Here is a 21111-nt window from a genome sequence, read left to right on the forward strand (position 1 = left end):
CTAATGATGCTTAAAGTGATAATTTTATGCCATTGCTTCCTTGAGTACTGCTTCTCCAAAGTGGCCTCCAGAAACATCTAAGCGATAGTGTCTGGTGAACGTATGGATGGACGACCATGTAGCCGCCGCACATATCTCTTTTATCGACACCTGCGCTCTTCTTGCCCAGGACGTAGCCACAGCCCTCGTAGAGTGTGCCTTAATGTGCTCTGGAACTGGTCGGCCATTTTCTTGATAGGCGAACGCAATCAGTTCCGAAATTGATGGCGTTTCACCTTTATTGACTCCAGAGTGTAGAACAAACAGATTCTTAACTTTCCGGAAGTCTTTCACTCTTTCTATGTATATGCAAGACATCCAGCATATGCAACCTCTCTTCGTAATCATCCGCCGGGCATGGGAAGAAGGATGGTAGAACGATCTCCTGGTTCATATGGAAGTTTGAAATTACTTTCGTTAAAAATTCTGGATTATTCCTTAATATTATTTTATCTGGAAGAATATTCAAATAGGGCTCCTCAGCCTGTAGTTCTCCAACCCTTCTCGCTGAAATTATTGCTGTGAGGAAAATTACATTACAGGTTAGCATTTTTAAAAAGATTTCTCGAAGAGGCTCAAAAGGAGAATCCATTAACGTGTTTAGAACAAGATTTAGGTCCCACGGTGGTAGAATTGATCTGACCCTAGGACGTTCCCTCTTAATAGCTTGACAGAATCTCTGCACCAGCTTATCTTCCGACAGCTTTCTATCTAGTAATACACTTAAGGTTGATATGTGAACCTTGATGGTTGATACTGCAAGACCCATCTGAAAGCCTTCACTTACAAACTGCAGTACCTGCGGGACTTCAACCTTAGAGATTTCAGTGTCCTGCCCTAACCAATCACCAAAATCATATTTTTCCTTGCTTTCATAAGTAGAGTAACAACTTGCTGGGAAGACCTTTACTTCTCAGGATTGACCGTTCAACTTCCACACCGTCAAACGAAGACTCTGCGGGTTCGGATGACAGATTGGTCCTTGTCACAGTAACCCTGGTTCTATTGGTAAGGTCCATGGACCCTGTATCGCCATTCTGAGGACTGTGGGAAACCACACCCTGTTTGGCCAAAGAGGTAGCACTATTATAACTACCGCTTTCTCCTCTCTGATTTTCTGTAGAACTCGAGGTATCATTGGTAGTGGTGGGAACACATAACTAAGGCTGAAGTTCCACCACTGGGAGAGCATCTGTCCCGCTGGAATTTAGGGATTGGTATCTTGAGAAAAATTGTTTCACTTTCGCGTTCTGAGTTGTGGCCATCAGGTCTATCTGAGGGTAACCAAACCTCTGAGTTATTAGTTGGAACACATGAGGATTTAGCTCCCACTCTCCCGGTAATACATTGTGTCTGCTGAGGTAATCCGCCACTAAGTTGGATTCCCCTGGGACATGGAGAGCTGTTATGGACTTTAGGTTTTGTTCTGCCCATTCCAGAATCTTTGCTACTTCCACCCATAGGTCTCGACTTCTGGTACCTCCTTGTCGATTTAAATATGCCACAACTGTCACGTTGTCCGAGAACACTCTCAGATGAGACTGCGCCAGCTGTGTCTGAAAACAAATTATCGAGTTCCACACTGCCCTCATTTCTCGTTTGTTGGAGGACATAAGTTTTTCCTGGGTGGACCACAACCCCTGACAGGTGCGATCTAACAGATGACCTCCCCAACCTGTGGCACTCGAATCTGTTGTCAAGACAGCGTATTCGGGCTGTACTAGGGATACTGACCTTTGGCTCAAGCTCTGGTCTATCCACCAATCCAGGGACTTTTTTGCTCCTTGATTGAGGATTATCTCTTGGTCCAGGGCTCTGCCTATATGGACCGCTCTTATTATGTCCCACTGGAACGTTCTCGTTCTCCACTTGGCCCAAGCCACTACTTCTATTGTAGAAGACAACATCCCCATAAGACGAAGACCTAGGAGGAGTGAAATGCTGTCCTCCTTCTGAACCAGGGGTGAGAGATCTTGAATTTTTTTGCATCTGTCTTCCGACAACGCAACGTTGTATTCTTGTGAATTTATTCGAACTTCTAGGAACTGTATGTTCTGAGTTGGATGTAATTTGCTCTTCTTCCAGTTCACTAGACAACCATGAGCTGAAGAATCTGAAGAGTCCTCTGCACTGCTGCCATTAGAGTCGCTTCTGTACTCGCACAGATCAGCAAATCATCCAGGAACGGCCACAGAGCTATGCCTGTCATTCTCATATGTGCCACTAGAGCAAGGAGAACCTTTGTGAAAATCCTCGGTGAGGAAGACAGGCCGAACGGCAGGCAGGTGAATTGTAGATGTTTCCCAAGAACGTAAAAGCTTAGGAATTTACGGTCGTCTTTGTGAATTGGCACGTGAAAGTAGGCGTCTTTCAGATCTATAGAGGCCATAAAGTCTCCTTGCTTTACCCCTAATAGTATGGTTTTCAGCGTCTCCATGTGAAAACATTTCTTTATAAGGAATTTGTTTAATGTTCTTAAATCCAGAATTGCCCTGAATTCTCCTGATGGGTTTTGAATCAGGAACATCCTGGAATAGAAACCTCTTCTCTCTTCTACCGCCGGTACTTGCTCGACCGCCTGCGCTTTGAGAAGATTTTTTATAATATCCTGAAAAGCTGTTAGTTGTTCGTCTGTAACTGGGGTCCTTGATTTTTATAAAATTCCGCCCCACTGGCCTTTTTATAAATTCTATATGATAGCCCTGCGATACTATTGTTAATACCCAGGTGTCTTGACTGGACTTTCGCCATTGTTCCACATATTTCATTAACCTGCCTCCTACCGGAGCAGTGTTCTGGGGTATTATATAGTCAGAACTTTCGATTGCCTCTCCTAGCAGGCTGACGAATAGACTGCCTGGTAGTAGTTGGAGTATATCTGCCATACTGTCTTCCCGGCCTGTAAGACCTAGCCTCTTTAAATTGTTGCTTAGGAGAGGAAGCTCTAAACCTCGTTTTCTTATCGTACGGCAATTTTGCAGATTTACCTCCTGACATGACATTAATTATAGATTCTAACTTACTTCCGAAAAGGCGAGAGCCCTCATAAGGAAGAGCTATCAATCTGTTTTTTGAATGGACGTCTGCCGTCCAGGTACGCAACCATAGTGACCTTCTAGCCGCTACTCCTGCTGCCAGGGATTTTGACGCATATTCGACCACTTCAAGAGAGGCCTCACACAGGTATTCTACCGCCTTCATTATTACAGCCAGATCTTTCTGCAGGTGATGCCTAGATACCTGATCTTCTAAATCACGGTTCAAATTGTTCCCCCACAACCTTAGGGTTCTGGTTGTTGACACCACTGCTACCCCAACTTTCAGCGTCACCGCTGATACCTTATGGATCTTTTTCAATGAACTTTCGACCTTCTTGTCCATTGCATCTTTAAGCACTGCACCATCTTCCAACAGGATAGTAGTTTTGGAAACAACTTCTGCAACTGCAGCGTCAACTTTAGGTCATTCACACCATTTGACAAACTCTTCATCCTGTACTGGAAACATACGATCCAATCTTTTCATATAATTGAGACGTTTATCTGCACTTTACCATTGTACTGACATAATTTCCTTCAATACCTTGTGCACCGGAAAACATCTAAATTTTTTAATTCTGTCTTCAAATAAAGGATCCTGAGCAGCATCCTCCTGTGGCTCATCCTTAAGATTTAAGGCTCTATACATATGTTTGAGCAAACTATCTACTATATCTAGGTTAAACGACCTATCCGGCTCCTGAGCTTCTTCAGAGTCTGCCGCACAGAGACTATCAGTATAATCCACCACAACGAGACCATCCGAATCATCTGCAACGTCCAGACTTGTCTGTGACCTGGACCTTTTAGACCCCTGTAGCTCCTTTAACTCATCCTTTGTTACAAATGACTTCTTCATCCACTCCATAAGATCTTGAATCTGCCTAGATTGGCCCTGGGATACCTCACAATCAGCACATAGCTTGCTATGCTTATCCCCAGAAAAGCACTTTTTACATCCAGAACAAGCCAAGTGATGTTTCTTTTTACATGTTCTCTTCCTGGGAACTTCAGACACACTGCAACCAACAAAACAGCATTCCTAAACACCCTAACTACATAAACAGAACTGGTGCCCTAAATGAGATTGTTTACCACTCCTGGGCACATGTAGGTGTGGAGGGAGGCATTTCTTAATCCATGGTAGCACTGTACCCAAGCTGCGGCGTCCAGCAGCACGATCAGGCAGCAACAACGGCAGGGGGCGGGCATTTCTACTGCCACAGGCAGTAATTTCATTACTCCTCCAGGTGCCAAACCCCTTCCGGCCACGGCTCACAGAGGCGCATTAGGCCAGGAATAGACTGGTAAGCCTCATTATTTGTAAACAAAAAAACTACTACACTGTCCTCTACCTAAGGAGACAGGAAAATACTGGGGAAGCCAGGGGAGTGCGGACCTATATTCCCAGAGGGGCAGAGCCTAAAATGGAAAACTTCCTGTTTAAAACCTTGGAGTAGGGATAAATCCCAGAGTAATGGCTGCCATGGAGTAGCGTGGAAGAAAAACTGTTCTAAAGGGGTAGATTAAACTCACTTACAAAGTGCCAGTTGGTGCACGTTTAGATGACTGAACCTTCTCATGAGAGTAGGTATGCACAAGGAAGATCATGCAAGAGCACTGGCGCAAAACTGAACTGCTTAGGTATTGTACTGTATGTTAACAGAACAAACACCCAATACATTTCATGGCAAAGTTACAATGTACTTTATTACATTCATTATAAATTCTGCTTCAGCCAATGCATTGTCATCAGATTCCAGACCTCAGAAATAAAGCTTTTATTTATTGTGTGTGCTTTCAGCCCCTGCCCCCCCATACGAGTCTACAGGAGGAGAGAGTAATGAGAAGCAGAGTAACAGACACACATCGTTACACATTCTTTTGTACTGGAGGAGGAGCAGTTACAGAGAGTTTGCGTTACCCCAGTGCTGATTTATGCTTAAATAGCAGCTACAATCATCGGCAGATTAAAAACAACTTTATTGGTCATCTGTAAAATGTCTCCTCTCAGAAACCAATAATTAATTTTCAATACGCTCTTAAGAATTCCAATATTTATAAATCTTTACCAAAATATATCAATCAATGTAAGGCTTATTAGGATCAGTAGAACTTCCCCATTTCTGGATAAAGACATTGCTCCATGCACGTGATCAGCCGAGAAGGGAAGTGATTGCAGTTTCCTCACCAAGTTCCTAGCAACAAAAATGACACTCAAAATAAAATGTGGAGAAAAAAAAAATCACATTTGACAGAAAAGAAAATATAATATATAGATATATACTTCCAACTGTGAGGGCTGGGTAAGTATCTTTGCCATAGTACATCCCTATGAAGCATGTAAATCACCATACTTAGGGCAGAGATGTTCGTCGGTCACCATTTGTCAGTGCGTCACCACACGCCCTCACTCCTAAGCCTGGTGATGCAAATGACAGACATAATATACCAGCGCAGATTAGGAAAGGAAGCAGACATCTGACAACACTGCCCCAGAACATTCACTAGGGGGGTAAGTGTGCACCAGCTACTCACATTCCACTTACTGACTGTATACAGAAGAGGATACATGTCTGTACATACAGGAGGTGATGTGGTCATTGCATTGCAGCAGCAATCTACAGACACACCAGTCATCATAAGACCACAAAGCACCGTCAGGAAGCCAAGCACACAGTTATAACCAAGAAGAAACCGGATCTAAGACAACTCACATTTTACCTACTAAACCCCTTTCTTTCAAATCGCTAAACTGCCCCCAGCACAGCACCAAGAAGCCCTCAGCTAGCAGATATTGCGGAAGTGTGTGATATAGATGGAGCATGATACTTCTGACTATTGGATTCTAAGTACTTTCTGCTCTCCAGCCATGTACCGGTGTACGGGCCGCCATTCAAATATGAGGCGAGCCGCTTTATGTCTGATCCTGTCTGCCTGATGTAATGATATACAGTAGGGGGAGAGGAAATAAAACAGTAGCAGAACATCTGCAAAATAAACCATATGACTGTCTGGTGGAAACCAGCATCAGAAAGACACAAATATAAACTCTCCTGTGTCTGCTCACAAGGTGCGCACTGCTGGAGAACCTAACGATCCAGCCACTCCATAACTCTCTCCCACCACCAGGTGTCAGTCACGGTCCTCTCTAGACCACAGCCCTGAATGACGGCTGCAGGACCCTGTGAGGAAAGCTGAGTGATATACCTCATGGATATTAATGTGTAATAATCTACTTCTGCTGTCTCATTCTTATTTCACCACACAATGCGACACAGACCTCCATCACACCACACAACGCGACACAGACCTGCATCACACCACACAACGCGACACAGACCTGCATCACACCACACAACGCGACACAGACCTGCATCACACCACACAACGCGACACAGACCTGCATCACACCACACAACGCGACACAGACCTGCATCACACCACACAATGCGACACAGACCTGCATCACACCACACAATGTCACACAGACCTGCATCACACCACACAATGTCACACAGACCTGCATCACACCACACAATGCGACACAGACCTGCATCACACCACACAATGCGACACAGACCTGCATCACACCACACAATGTCACACAGACCTGCATCTCACCACACAATGTCACACAGACCTGCATCACACCACACAATGTCACACAGACCTGCATCACACCACACAATGTCACACAGACCTGCATCACACCACACAATGCGACACAGACCTGCATCACACCACACAATGTCACACAGACCTGCATCACACCACACAACGCGACACAGACCTGCATCACACCACACAATGCGACACAGACCTGCATCACACCACACAATGCGACACAGATCTGCATCACACCACACAATGTCACACAGACCTGCATCTCACCACACAATGTCACACAGACCTGCATCACACCACACAATGTCACACAGACCTGCATCACACCACACAATGCGACACAGACCTGCATCACACCACACAACGCGACACAAACCTGCATCACACCACACAATGCGACACAGACCTGCATCACACCACACAATGCGACAGACCTGCATCACACCACACAATGCGACACAGACCTGCATCACACAATGCCACACAGACCTGCATCACACAATGCCACACAGACCTGCATCACACCACACAATGCGACACAGACCTGCATCACACCACACAATGTGACACAGACCTGCATCACACCACACAATGCGACACAGACCTGCATCACACAATGCCACACAGACCTGCATCACACAATGCCACACAGACCTGCATCACACCACACAATGCGACACAGACCTGCATCACACCACACAATGTCACACAGACCTGCATCACACCACACAATGCGACACAGACCTGCATCACACCACACAATGCGACACAGACCTGCATCACACCACACAACGCGACACAGACCTGCATCACACAATGCCACACAGACCTGCATCACACAATGCCACACAGACCTGCATCACACCACACAATGCGACACAGACCTGCATCACACCACACAATGTCACACAGACCTGCATCACACCACACAATGCGACACAGACCTGCATCACACCACACAATGTCACACAGACCTGCATCACACCACACAATGCGACACAGACCTGCATCACACCACACAATGTCACACAGACCTGCATCACACCACACAACGCGACACAGACCTGCATCACACAATGCCACACAGACCTGCATCACACAATGCCACACAGACCTGCATCACACCACACAATGCGACACAGACCTGCATCACACCACACAATGTCACACAGACCTGCATCACACCACACAATGCGACACAGACCTGCATCACACCACACAATGCGACACAGACCTGCATCACACCACACAATGCGACACAGACCTGCATCACAGCACACAATGCGACACAGACCTGCATCACACCACACAATGTCACACAGACCTGCATCACACCACACAATGCGACACAGACCTGCATCTCACCACACAATGCAACACAGACCTGCATCACACCACACAATGTCACACAGACCTGCAGCACACCACACAATGTCACACAGACCTGCATCACACCACACAATGCGACACAGACCTGCATCACACCACACAATGTCACACAGACCTGCATCACACTACACAATGTCACACAGACCTGCATCACACCACACAATGTCACACAGACCAGCATCACACCACACAATGTCACACAGACCTGCATCACACCACACAATGCGACACAGACCTGCATCACACCACACAACGCGACACAGACCTGCATCACACTACACAATGTCACACAGACCTGCATCACACCACACAATGTCACACAGACCTGCATCACACCACACAATGTCACACAGACCTGCATCACACCACACAATGTCACACAGACCTGCATCACACCACACAATGCGACACAGACCTGCATCACACCACACAATGCGACACAGACCTGCATCACACCACACAATGCGACACAGACCTGCATCACACCACACAATGCCACACAGACCTGCATCACACCACACAATGCCACACAGACCTCTCTAGAGAATAAGAACAGAAAACATTAAATGACAGAAATAAGAAAAATAAAATCCAGATGTAGCCATGATCATCGTGCTGCGATATGGCGTGCTGCATGGCAGGCTGTGACTACTTGTAGCCGGCGATTGCGCACAGCCTGGCATAACATGCAGCAAGACGTGTTGCAGCAGAGATGAGCATGACTACATCTCATGTCCAGGGTGTCTCCGTGCCAGCAGGGATAGACAGGTGATTTCAGATGTATGGAAAGTGCAGTTTCGCTGGGCCAGTGTCCGCAGTTGAGAACGGCTGCCACTGTCAGATAATAGGCCGGAAGCCTTCACAGCACAAAGTCTCAGATTTCTCCTAAATATATCCTACAGGTGACCCCACTTCTCCGCAGGAGGGAAGTCTTCCACATCTCCCATCTCTTCAAAGGTTTCCTCTCCCTGGGTGTAGGCAAGTTTGTATCGTAAGCGCACCCTTTCCTGTTTCCGAGAGACAAGGAGAAGCATGTAGTAAGAAACACAGGTAAGTGGTAACTCTGCATCGCACCTGTGTGGGGGGTATATAGGTAAGTGGTAACTCTGCATCGCACCTGTGTGGGGGGTATATAGGTAAGTGGTAACTCTGCATCGCACCTGTGTGGGGGGTATATAGGTAAGTGGTAACTCTGCATCGCACCTGTGTGGGGGGTATATAGGTAAGTGGTAACTCTGCATCGCACCTGTGTGGGGTATATAGGTAAGTGGTAACTCTGCATCGCACCTGTGTGGGGGTATATAGGTAAGTGGTAACTCTGCATCGCACCTGTGTGGGGGTATATAGGTAAGTGGTAACTCTGCATCGCACCTGTGTGGGGGGTATATAGGTAAGTGGTAACTCTGCATCGCACCTGTGTGGGGGTATATAGGTAAGTGGTAACTCTGCATCGCACCTGTGTGGGGGGTATATAGGTAAGTGGTAACTCTGCATCGCACCTGTGTGGGGGGTATATAGGTAAGTGGTAGCTCTGTATCGCACCTGTGTGGGGTACATAGGTAAGTGGTAGCTCTGTATCGCACCTGTGTGGGGTATATAGGCAAGTGGTGGTTTGGTGCTGTACCTGTGTGGGGTAAAAAGGTAAGTGGTGGTTTGGTGCTGTACCTGTGTGGGGTATATAGGTAAGTGGTGGTTTGGTGCTGTATCTGTGTGGGGTAAATAGGTAAGTGGTGGTTTGGTGCTGTATCTGTGTGGGGTATATAGGTAAGTGGTGGCTCTGTATCGCACCTGCGTGGGGTATATAGGTAAGTGGTGGTTTGGTGCTGTACCTGTGTGGGGTATATAGGTAAGTGGTGGTTTGGTACTGTACCTGTGTGGGGTATATAGGTAAGTGGTGGTTTGGTGCTGTACCTGTGTGGGGTATATAGGTAAGTGGTGGTTTGGTACTGTACCTGTGTGGGATATACAGGTAAGTGGTGGTTTGGTACTGTACCTGTGTGGGGTATATAGGTAAGTGGTGGTTTGTTGCTGTACCTGTGTGGGGTATATAGGTAAGTGGTGGTTTGGTACTGTACCTGTGTGAGGTATATAGGTAAGTGGTGGTTTGGTACTGTACCTGTGTGGGGTATATAGGTAAGTGGTGGTTTGTGCTGTACCTGTGTGGGGTATGTAGGTAAGTGATAATTCTGTATCGCACCTGTGTGGGGTATATAGGTAAGTGGTGGTTTGGTGCTGTACCTGTGTGGGGTATATAGGTAAGTGGTGGTTTGGTGCTGTACCTGTGTGAGGTAAATAGGTAAGTGGTGGTTTGGTGCTGTACCTGTGTGGGGTAAATAGGTAAGTGGTGGTTTGGTGCTGTATCTGTGTGGGGTATATAGGTAAGTGGTGGCTCTGTATCGCACCTGCGTGGGGTATATAGGTAAGTGGTGGTTTGGTGCTGTACCTGTGTGGGGTAAATAGGTAAGTGGTGGTTTGGTGCTGTACCTGTGTGGGGTATATAGGTAAGTGGTGGTTTGGTGCTGTACCTGTGTGGGGTAAATAGGTAAGTGGTGGTTTGGTGCTGTACCTGTGTGGGGTATATAGGCAAGTGGTGGTTTGGTGCTGTACCTGTGTGGGGTATATAGGTAAGTGGTGGTTTGGTGCTGTACCTGTGTGGGGTATATAGGTAAGAGGTGGTTTGGTGCTGTACCTGTGTGGGTTATATAGGTAAGTGGTCGTTTGGTGCTGTACCTGTGTGGGGTATATAGGTAAGTGGTGGTTTGGTGCTGTACCTGTGTGGGGTATATAGGTAAGTGGTGATTTGGTGCTGTACCTGTGTGGGGTATATAGGTAAGTGGTGGTTTGGTGCTGTACCTGTGTGGGGTATATAGGTAAGTGGTGGTTTGGTGCTGTACCTGTGTGGGGTATATAGGCAAGTGGTGGTTTGGTGCTGTACCTGTGTCGGGTTGGCTAGCAGCAGCACCTGAGAGACAGCGGATGGAGGCAGGATGGGGTTGAATGCAGGAAGTTCGCTGCCAGATGCAGGTTGCAGCTTTACCTTCATCACCTTTCAAAATCGGGAAAAAAAAAGGAGCTTTATAGTAAGAACTTACCTTTGTTAAATCTCTTTCTGCGAGGTACACTGGGTTCCACAGGGATAACATCGGGGGTGTAGACTTGGGTCTTGATCCGAGGCAACAACAAGCTAAAAGCTTTGACTGTTCCCAAGATGCACAGCGCCGCCTCCTCTATAACCCCGCCTCTATGCACAGAAGCTCAGTTTTGTTAACCAGTCCAATGCAGTAGCAGGTAAAAGACGACAATGGTTAGTAGCCACATACACCACTTTCTTGCGACAGGAAAAAGGTACCAGTGGCTAATGCCATACAAACAAAAAGAAGCTAAGTGCGTCAGGGTGGGCGTCCTGTGGAACCCAGTGTACCTCGCAGAAAGAAATTTAACAACGGTAAGTTCTTACCATAAATCTCCTTTTCTGCAGCGGGGTACACTTGGGTTCCACAGGGATAACATCGGGGATGTCCTAAAGCAGTTCCTCATGGGAGGGGACACAGTGTAGCGGGCACAAGAACCCAGCTTCCAAAGGAGGCATCTTGGGAGGCGGAAGTATCGAAGGCATAGAACCTTATGAACGTGTTCACTGAGGACCACGTAGCCGCCTTGCACAATTGTTCAAGGGTCGCACCACGGCGGGCCGCCCAAGAAGGTCCAACAGACCGAGTAGAATGGGCTTTGATGGTAGCAGGAGCTGAGGGCCAGCCTGTACATAAGCTTGTGCAATCACCATTCTAATCCATCTGGCCAAGGTCTGCTTATTAGCAGGCCAGCCACGTTTGTGAAAACCAAAAAAGACAAAGGGGGAATCAGATCTCCTAAGAGAGGCTGTTCTCTTCACATAATTACGGAGAGCCCGTACCACATCCAAAGACAGCTCTTTGGTGGGTAAACCTGGAGAGGTAAAGGCCGGAACCACAATTTCCTAGTTTAGATGGTAAGACACCACCTTAGGCAAATAACCAGGACGAGTTCTAAGAACCGCCCGGTCACGGTGAAAAATCAGAAAGGGAGAACTGCAGGACAAGGCACCCAAGTCTGAAACCCATCTAGCAGAGGCAATAGCCAGCAAGAACAAGATCTTAAGTGTAAAAAACACCCTGAGTGAATGTATGAACATCAGGCAGAGTCACAATTTTTCTCTGAAACCATATCGACAAGGCAGAAATATGAACCTTGAGGGAGGCCAAACGAAGGCCTAACTCCAGGCCCTGGAAAGCCAAAAGCTTGGTAGTACTGAACTTGTATGCGTCATAATGGTTAGTCGCACACCAGGCAAAGTAAGAATTCCAAACCCTATAATAAATCCGAGCAGACGCCGGTTTACGGGCCTTCAACATAGTTTGAACGACTGCCTCAGAAAATCCTTTGGCCCTCAGTACTGAAGTTGCAAGAGCCACGCCGTCAAAGCCAGCCGGGCCAAATCCTGGTAGACACAAGGGCCCTGAACGAGGAGGTCTGGGCGCTGTGGAAGTAGAAGAGGACCCTCTGTCGATAGACCCTGCAGGTCTGAGAACCAATGCCGTCTGGGCCACGCTGGAGCGATTAGAAGTAGTATTCCTCCTTCTTGCTTGAACTTCCTTATCACCCTGGGCAGAAGTGACACCGGAGGGAACACGTACGGCAGCCAAAAGTTCCATGAAATTGCCAGTGCGTCCACGAACGCTGCTTGAGGATCCCTTGTCCTTGCTCCGAAGACCTTGTGATTGTGTCGAGACGCCATCAGGTCTACATCTGGTAGGCCCCACTTGTCCACTAGGAGTTGAAAGACTTCTGGATGAAGGCTCCACTCTCCAGCGTGTACATCCTGATAAATGAGTTAGTCCGCTTCCCAGTTAAGGACTCCTGGAATGAACACTGCCGATGTGGATGGCAGATGGCGTTCCGCCCAACTAAGTATTTTTGACACTTCCGTCATTGCCATGTGGCTTCGAGTGCCGCCTTGATGATTTATGTACGCCACCGTGGTGGCGTTGTCCGACTGCACTTGAACAGGCCTGTTCTGTACTAGAGGCAGGGCTAGTGTCAACGCATTGAACACTGCCCGCAATTCCAGAATGTTTATCGGGAGGAGAGATTCCTCCATGGTCCACCGACCTGAAGAGAGTGTCGTCAGAAGGACCCAGTTGGAGATCCAGAAGGGATGACCCCTCTCCAGATGACAGAGGAGAACCTCTGGAGAGTTCGCCAGGATCAACAAGTCATCCAGATACGGCAGCATCCTGATACCCTGCTGGCGGAGTAGAGCCGTCATGACCGCAATGACCTTTGTGAAAATTCTTGGAGCGTGGTCAGACCGAAAGGTAAGGCCTGGAATTGAAAATGTAGGTTGCCAATAGCAAACCGCAGGTATTGCTGATGCGACACTGCAATAGGTATATGCAGGTAAGCATCCTGTATGTCCAGGGAGACCATATAGTTCTTGGGCTCCAAAGCCAGAACAATAGAGCGAAGCGTTTCCATACGGAATTTGGTAACTTTCACAAATTTGTTCAAAGACTTGAGGTTGAGAATGGGCCGTGAGGACCCATTCGGTTTCGGGACTAGGGACAGCATGGAATAGTACCCCCTGCCTCTCTGAGCCAGAGGCACCGGCACTACCACTCCTGTATCCAGGAGAGATTGTACCACCAAATGGAGAGTTTTTGCTTTTACCTGAGCCGAAGGGATGTTTGTTGAGCAAAACTGGTGAGGGGGACGTTTCTTGAAGGAGATGTCGTATCCGTGAGTGACTACTTCATTTACCCAGGCATCCGAAGTGGTCTGTAACCTTGCCTGAGCAAACCGTAGAAGCCAGCCTCCCACCCTGGGATCTCCCAGGGGGAGGCCTGCCCCGTCATGCAGCAGGCTTGTCTGTTTTGGAAGCAGGCTGATGGGCAGCCCAGGCACGTTTAGGTTTGGGCTTAGAGGTTTTGGAAGTGCGAGCCTGTTTCGGGTACGCCTGACTCTTTGCTTTACCTGGAGGTCGAAAGGAATGAAAGGAAGTACTCTTAGCCTTCGGAGCCGATGGAGAAGTACTAGGTCAGGCCTGGCCAACCTGTGGCTCTCCAGCTGTTGTAAAACTACAAATCCCATCATGCTTTGCCACAGGTTTGCTATTAGGGAATGCTAAAACTGTGGCAGGGCATGCCGGGATGTGTAGTTTCACAACATCTGGAGAGCCACAGGTTGGCCAGGCCTGTACTAGGTAGACATGCAGTCTTAGCTGATGCCAAGTCAGCAACAATCTTGTTGAGATCTTCCTCAAAAAGAATGTTTCCCTTAAAAAGGATCACCTCCAAGGTCTTTTTAGAGTCCAGATCAACAGACCAGGACCGCAACCAGAGAATCCAGCGAGCCAGAATGGACGTAGTAGACGCCTTGCTGCCTCCTGAATATAATGAGAGGCTGTAATAATATATGAAAGACATTGTCTAGCATTATCAGGAAAAACCGACGGTAGATCCGCTTCAACTTCCTGAACCCAGCCTTTAATAGCTTTTGCCACCCAAGTAGCAGCAATAGTGGGCCTATGCACAGCTCCAGCAAGAGTGTAAATGGACTTTAAGCAACCATCTACAGGCTTATACGTCGGTTCCTTCAGCGAGGTGACGGTAGTGACAGGCAGAGCAGAGGACACCACCAGACGCAAGACTTGTGAATCCACTGGCGGAGCTGTTTCCCAATTTTTACTTAACTCTGCAGTGAGGGGATAACGAGCTAGCATCTTTTTAGATGGGAATATTTATTTCCTGGATATTCCCAGGATTCCTGACGAATGTCAACCAAGTGGTCAGAATGAGGTAAAACTAATTTAGTAACCTTCTGACGCTTGAATTTATCTGGTTTCTTAGAGGTATCTGGAGGTTCTTCGTCATCATCGATTTGAAGAATTAGCCTGATAGCCTCCAAAAGGTCAGGAACATCCACTTGTGTCAGAGATTCCCCATCAGAAGCATCTGCACCAGTGTCTGAAGGGTCTGTGTATGCACCATCTTCATTGGATGAGGTATCCGAAACGTGTGGATTGTGAGGAAGTAATGGCCCGTTTAGAGGACCCCTTGGTCTTAGGCGGGCGAGAGTCAGGATTTTGCTTAGCCAGAGACTGATTTAATTGCTGTAACTGTGAGGACAATGTAACATCTGCCCATGGCGGATTAACTGCAGGGACAATATGTGGCACAAGAGGTACCATAGGGGTGCAAGTCTAGTTACTAGCATAGTCAGTAAATTAGAGAAAGCAGCCCAAGGTGGGTCTTGATTTGCCCCTGTTGCTGCAGACTGACCATGGGGTATAGAACCCCCAGTACCTGAACCCTCAGCTGCTATGTTTTCCTCTGAGTAATCCGTGGCATCAGCACTGCGCGGTGCAGAATCAGCCATGGATCTACCACCATGTTTAGCAGACATTATTTGTAAGCATAACCTTAGGGTGTAATATTACAATATAAGCCGACAAAGTACCTTACAAAAAATAAGAATTTACTTACCGATAATTCTAATTCTCATAGTCCGTAGTGGATGCTGGGACTCCGTAAGGACCATGGGGAATAGCGGCTCCGCAGGAGACTGGGCACAAAAGTAAAAGCTTGAACTAGCTGGTGTGCACTGGCTCCTCCCCCTATGACCCTCCTCCAAGCCTCAGTTAGGATACTGTGCCCGGACGAGCGTACATAATAAGGAAGGATATTGAATCCCGGGTAAGACTCATACCAGCCACACCAATCACACCGTACAACCTGTGATCTGAACCCAGTTAACAGTATGATAAACGAAGGAGCCTCTGAAAAGATGGCTCACAACAATAATAACCCGAATTTTGTAACAATAACTATATACAAGTATTGCAGACAATCCGCACTTGGGATGGGCGCCCAGCATCCACTACGGACTATGAGAAATAGAATTATCGGTAAGTAAATTCTTATTTTCTCTAACGTCCTAAGTGGATGCTGGGACTCCGTAAGGACCATGGGGATTATTCCAAAGCTCCCAAACGGGCGGGAGAGTGCGGATGACTCTGCAGCACCGAATGAGAGAACTCCAGGACCTCCTCAGCCAGGGTATCAAATTTGTAGAATTTAGCAAACGTGTTTGCCCCTGACCAAGTAGCTGCTCGGCAAAGTTGTAAAGCCGAGACCCCTCGGGCAGCCGCCAAAGATGAGCCCACCTTCCTTGTGGAATGGGCTTTTACAGATTTTGGCTGTGGCAGGCCTGCCACAGAATGTGCAAGCTGAATTGTACTACAAATCCAACGAGCAATCGTCTGCTTAGAAGCAGGAGCACCCAGCTTGTTGGGTGCATACAGGATAAACAGCGAGTCAGATTTCCTGACTCCAGCCGTCCTGGAAATATATATTTTCAGGGCCCTGACTACGTCCAGTAACTTGGAGTCCTCCAAGTCCCTAGTAGCCGCAGGCACCACAATAGGCTGGTTCACGTGAAACGCTGAAACCACCTTTGGGAGAAATTGAGGACGAGTCCTCAATTCTGCCCTATCCGTGTGAAAAATCAGGTAAGGGCTTTTATAAGATAAAGCCGCCAATTCTGAGACACGCCTGGCTGAAGCCAGGGCTAACAGCATTACCACCTTCCATGTGAGATATTTTAATTCCACAGTGGTGAGTGGTTCAAACCAATGTGATTTTAGGAACCCCAAAACCACATTGAGATCCCAAGGTGCCACCGGGGGCACAAAAGGAGGCTGTATATGCAGTACCCCTTTGACAAACGTCTGGACTTCAGGCACTGAAGCCAGTTCTTTTTGGAAGAAAATCGACAGGGCCGAAATTTGAACCTTAATGGACCCTAATTGCAGGAAATGTAGGAAGCGACCCAGTTGAAATTCCTCTGTAGGGGCCTCTTTGGCCTCACACCACGCAACATATTTTCGCCAAATGCGGTGATAATGTTTCGCGGTTACATCCTTCCTGGCCTTTATCAGGGTAGGGATGACTTCTTCTGGAATGCCTTTTTCCTTCAGGATCCGGCGTTCAACCGCCATGCCGTCAAACGCAGCCGCGGTAAGTCTTGGAACAGACAAGGTCCCTGCTGGAGCAGGTCCTTTCTTAGAGGTAGAGGCCACGGGTCCTCCGTGAGCATCTCTTGAAGTTCCGGGTACCAAGTCCTTCTTGGCCAATCCGGAACCACGAGTATAGTTCTTACTCCTCTCCTTTTTATGATTCTCAGTACTTTTGGTATGAGAGGCAGAGGAGGGAACACATACACTGACTGGTACACCCAAGGTGTTACCAGAGCGTCCACCGCTATTGCCTGAGGGTCCCTTGACCTGGCGCAATATCTGTCTAGTTTTTTGTTGAGACGGGACGCCATCATGTCCACCTTTGGTTTTTCCCAACGGTTTACCATCTCTTGGAAGACTTCTGGATGAAGTCCCCACTCCCCCGGGTGAAGATCGTGTCTGCTGAGGAAGTCCGCTTCCCAGTTGTCCACTCCCGGAATGAACACTGCTGACAGTGCTATCACATGATTCTCCGCCCAGCGAAGAATCCTTGCAGCTTCTGCTATCGCCCTCCTGCTTCTCGTGCCGCCCTGTCTGTTTACGTGGGCGATTGACGTGATGTTGTCCGATTGGATCAATACCGCCTGACCCTGAAGCAGGGGTTTTGCTTGACTTAGGGCATTGTAAATGGCCCTTAGTTCCAGAATATTTATATGAAGAGATGTTTCCATGCTTGACCACAAGCCCTGGAAATTTTGTCCCTGTGTGACTGCTCCCCAGCCTCTCAGGCTGGCATCTGTGGTCACCAGGATCCAATCCTGAATGCCGAATCTGCGGCCCTCTAGTAGATGAGCACTCTGCAGCCACCACAGAAGAGACACCCTTGTCCTTGGCGACAGGGTTATCCGCTGATGCATCTGAAGATGCGATCCGGACCATTTGTCCAGAAGATCCCACTGAAACGTTCTTGCATGGAATCTTCCGAATGGAATCGCTTCGTAAGAAGCCACCATTTTTCCCAGGACCCTCGTGCACTGATGCACTGACACCTGGCCTGGTTTTAGGAGATTCCTGACTAGCTCGGATAACTCCCTGGCCTTCTCCTCTGGGAGAAACACCTTTTTCTGGACTGTGTCCAGAATCATTCCTAGGAACAGGAGACGTGTCGTTGGAATCAGCTGCGATTTTGGAATATTTAGAATCCACCCGTGCTGACGTAACACTAACTGAGATAGTGCTACTCCGACTTCTAACTGTTCCCTGGACCTTGCCCTTATCAGGAGATCGTCCAAGTAAGGGATAATTAAAACGCCTTTTCTTCGAAGAAGAATCATCATTTCGGCCATTACCTTGGTAAAGACCCGAGGTGCCGTGGACAATCCAAACGGCAGCGTCTGAAACTGATAATGACAGTTTTGTACTACAAACCTGAGGTACCCTTGGTGAGAAGGGTAGATTGGGACGTGGAGATAAGCATCTTTGATGTCCAGAGACACCATATAGTCCCCTTCTTCCAGGTTTGCTATCACTGCTCTGAGTGACTCCATCTTGAATTTGAACCTCTTTATGTAAGTGTTCAAGGATTTTAGATTTAAAATTGGTCTCACCGAGCCGTCCGGCTTCGGTACCACAAACAGCGTGGAATAATACCCCTTTCCCTGTTGTAGGAGAGGTACCTTGATTATCACCTGCTGGGAATACAGCTTGTGAATGGCTTCCAAAACTGCCTCCCTGTCGGAGGGAGACTTTGGTAGAGCAGACTTCAGGAACCGGCGAGGGGGAGACGTCTCGAATTCCAGTTTGTACCCCTGTGATACTACCTGCAGAATCCAGGGGTCCACTTGCGAGTGAGCCCACTGCGCGTTGAAATTTTTGAGACGGGCCCCCACCGTGTCCGAGTCCGCTTGTAAAGCCCCAGCGTCATGCTGAAGACTTGGCAGAAGCAGAGGAGGGCTTCTGCTCCTGGGAAGAGGCTGCCTGGTGCAGTCTTTTTCCTCTTCCTCTGCCCCGGGGCAGAAATGAGTGGCCTTTTGCCCGCCTGTACTTATGGGAACGAAAGGACTGAGTTTGAAAAGACGGTGTCTTTTTCTGCTGAGAGGTGACCTGGGGTAAAAAGGTGTACTTTCCGGCCGTTGCCGTGGCCACCAGGTCCGATAGACCGGCCCCAAATAACTCCTCCCCTTTAAACGGCAATACTTCCATATGTCGTTTGGAATCCGCATCCCCTGACCACTGTCGCGTCCATAACGCTCTTCTGGCAGAAATGGACATAGCACTCACTCTTGATGCCAGGGTGCAAATATCCCTCTGTGCATCACGCATATATAGTAATGCATCCTTCAAATGCTCTATAGTTAGTAATATACTGTCCCTATCCAGGGTATCAATATTTTCAGTCAGGGAATCCGACCACGCAAATCCAGCACTGCACATCCAGGCTGATGCGATTGCTGGTCGCAGTATAACACCAGTATGTGTGTATATACCCTTCAGGATATTTTCCAGCCTTCTATCCGCTGGTTCTTTGAGGGCGGCCGTATCAGGAGACGGTAACGCTACTTGTTTAGATAAACGTGTGAGCGCTTTATCTACTCTAGGGGGTGTTTCCCAACGTGCCCTAACCTCTGGCGGGAAAGGGTATAGTGCCAATAATTTATTAGAAATTAGCACTTTTTTATCGGGGGAAACCCACGCTTTATCACACACCTCATTTAATTCATCTGACTCAGGAAAAGCTACTGGTAGTTTTTTCACTCCCCACATAATACCCTTCTTTGTGGTACTTGTAGTGTCAGAAATGTTCAATGCCTCCTTCATTGCCGTGATCATGTAACGTGTGGCCCTACTGGACATTACGTTTGTCTCCTCACCGTCGACACTGGACTCAGTATCCGTGTCTGGGTCTGTGTCGACCCACTGAGGTAACGGGCGTTTTATCGCCCCTGACGGTGTCTGAGACGCCTGGACAGGCACTAATTGATTTGTCGGCTGTCTCATGTCGTCAACAGTTTTTTGTAAAGTGCTGACATTTAAATACAACCATCCAGTCAGGTGTCGACTCCCTAGGGGGTGACATCACTAATACAGGCAATTGCTCTGCTTCCACATCATTTTCCTCCTCATACATGTCGACACAATCGTACCGACACCCAGCACACACACAGGGAATGCTCTGATAGAGGACAGGACCCCACTAGCCCTTTGGGGAGACAGAGGGAGAGTTTGCCAGCACACACCAGAGCGCTATATATATATATATAATAAGAATTTACTTACCGATAATTCTATTTCTCGTAGTCCGTAGTGGATGCTGGGGACTCCGTCAGGACCATGGGGAATAGCGGCTCCGCAGGAGACAGGGCACAAAAAGTAAGCTTTTAGGATCACATGGTGTGTACTGGCTCCTCCCCCTATGACCCTCCTCCAAGCCTCAGTTAGGTACTGTGCCCGGACGAGCGTACACAATAAGGAAGGATATTGAACCCCGGGTAAGACTCATACCAGCCACACCAATCACACCGTATAACTTGTGATCTGAACCCAGTTAACAGTATGACAAACGTAGGAGCCTCTGAACAGACGGCTCACAACAAATAACAACCCGATTTTTTTGTAACAATAACTATGTACAAGTATTGCAGACAATCCGCACTTGGGATGGGCGCCCAGCATCCACTACGGACTACGAGAAATAGAATTATCGGTAAGTAAATTCTTATTTTCTCTAACGTCCTAAGTGGATGCTGGGGACTCCGTCAGGACCATGGGGATTATACCAAAGCTCCCAAACGGGCGGGAGAGTGCGGATGACTCTGCAGCACCGAATGAGAGAACTCAAGGTCCTCCTCAGCCAGGGTATCAAATTTGTAGAATTTTGCAAACGTGTTTTCCCCTGACCAAGTAGCAGCTCGGCAGAGTTGTAATGCCGAGACTCCCCGGGCAGCCGCCCAGGATGAGCCCCCTTTCCTTGTGGAATGGGCCTTGACAGATTTAGGTTGTGGCAAGCCTGCCACAGAATGTGCAAGT

General features: G+C 47.9%; 1 protein-coding gene across 1 annotated transcript in view; it reads right to left on the bottom strand.

Moving 5' to 3' along the window:
• Positions 1-4760: 4760 nt before the first annotated feature.
• Positions 4761-21111, bottom strand: part of GGA1 (golgi associated, gamma adaptin ear containing, ARF binding protein 1) — a 329846-nt gene continuing 313495 nt past the window's right edge. The window contains exons 15-16 of the mRNA XM_063941459.1: positions 11029-11139; positions 4761-9100 (exon numbers count right to left, since the gene is read on the bottom strand). Coding sequence (XP_063797529.1) covers positions 8990-9100; positions 11029-11139 — 222 coding nt within the window. The 3' untranslated portion in view covers positions 4761-8989. The remainder of the gene's footprint in view (positions 9101-11028; positions 11140-21111) is intronic.

This window comes from Pseudophryne corroboree, chromosome 9, assembly GCF_028390025.1.
Source record: "Pseudophryne corroboree isolate aPseCor3 chromosome 9, aPseCor3.hap2, whole genome shotgun sequence".
In the NCBI taxonomy this organism is placed as follows: domain Eukaryota; kingdom Metazoa; phylum Chordata; class Amphibia; order Anura; family Myobatrachidae; genus Pseudophryne; species Pseudophryne corroboree.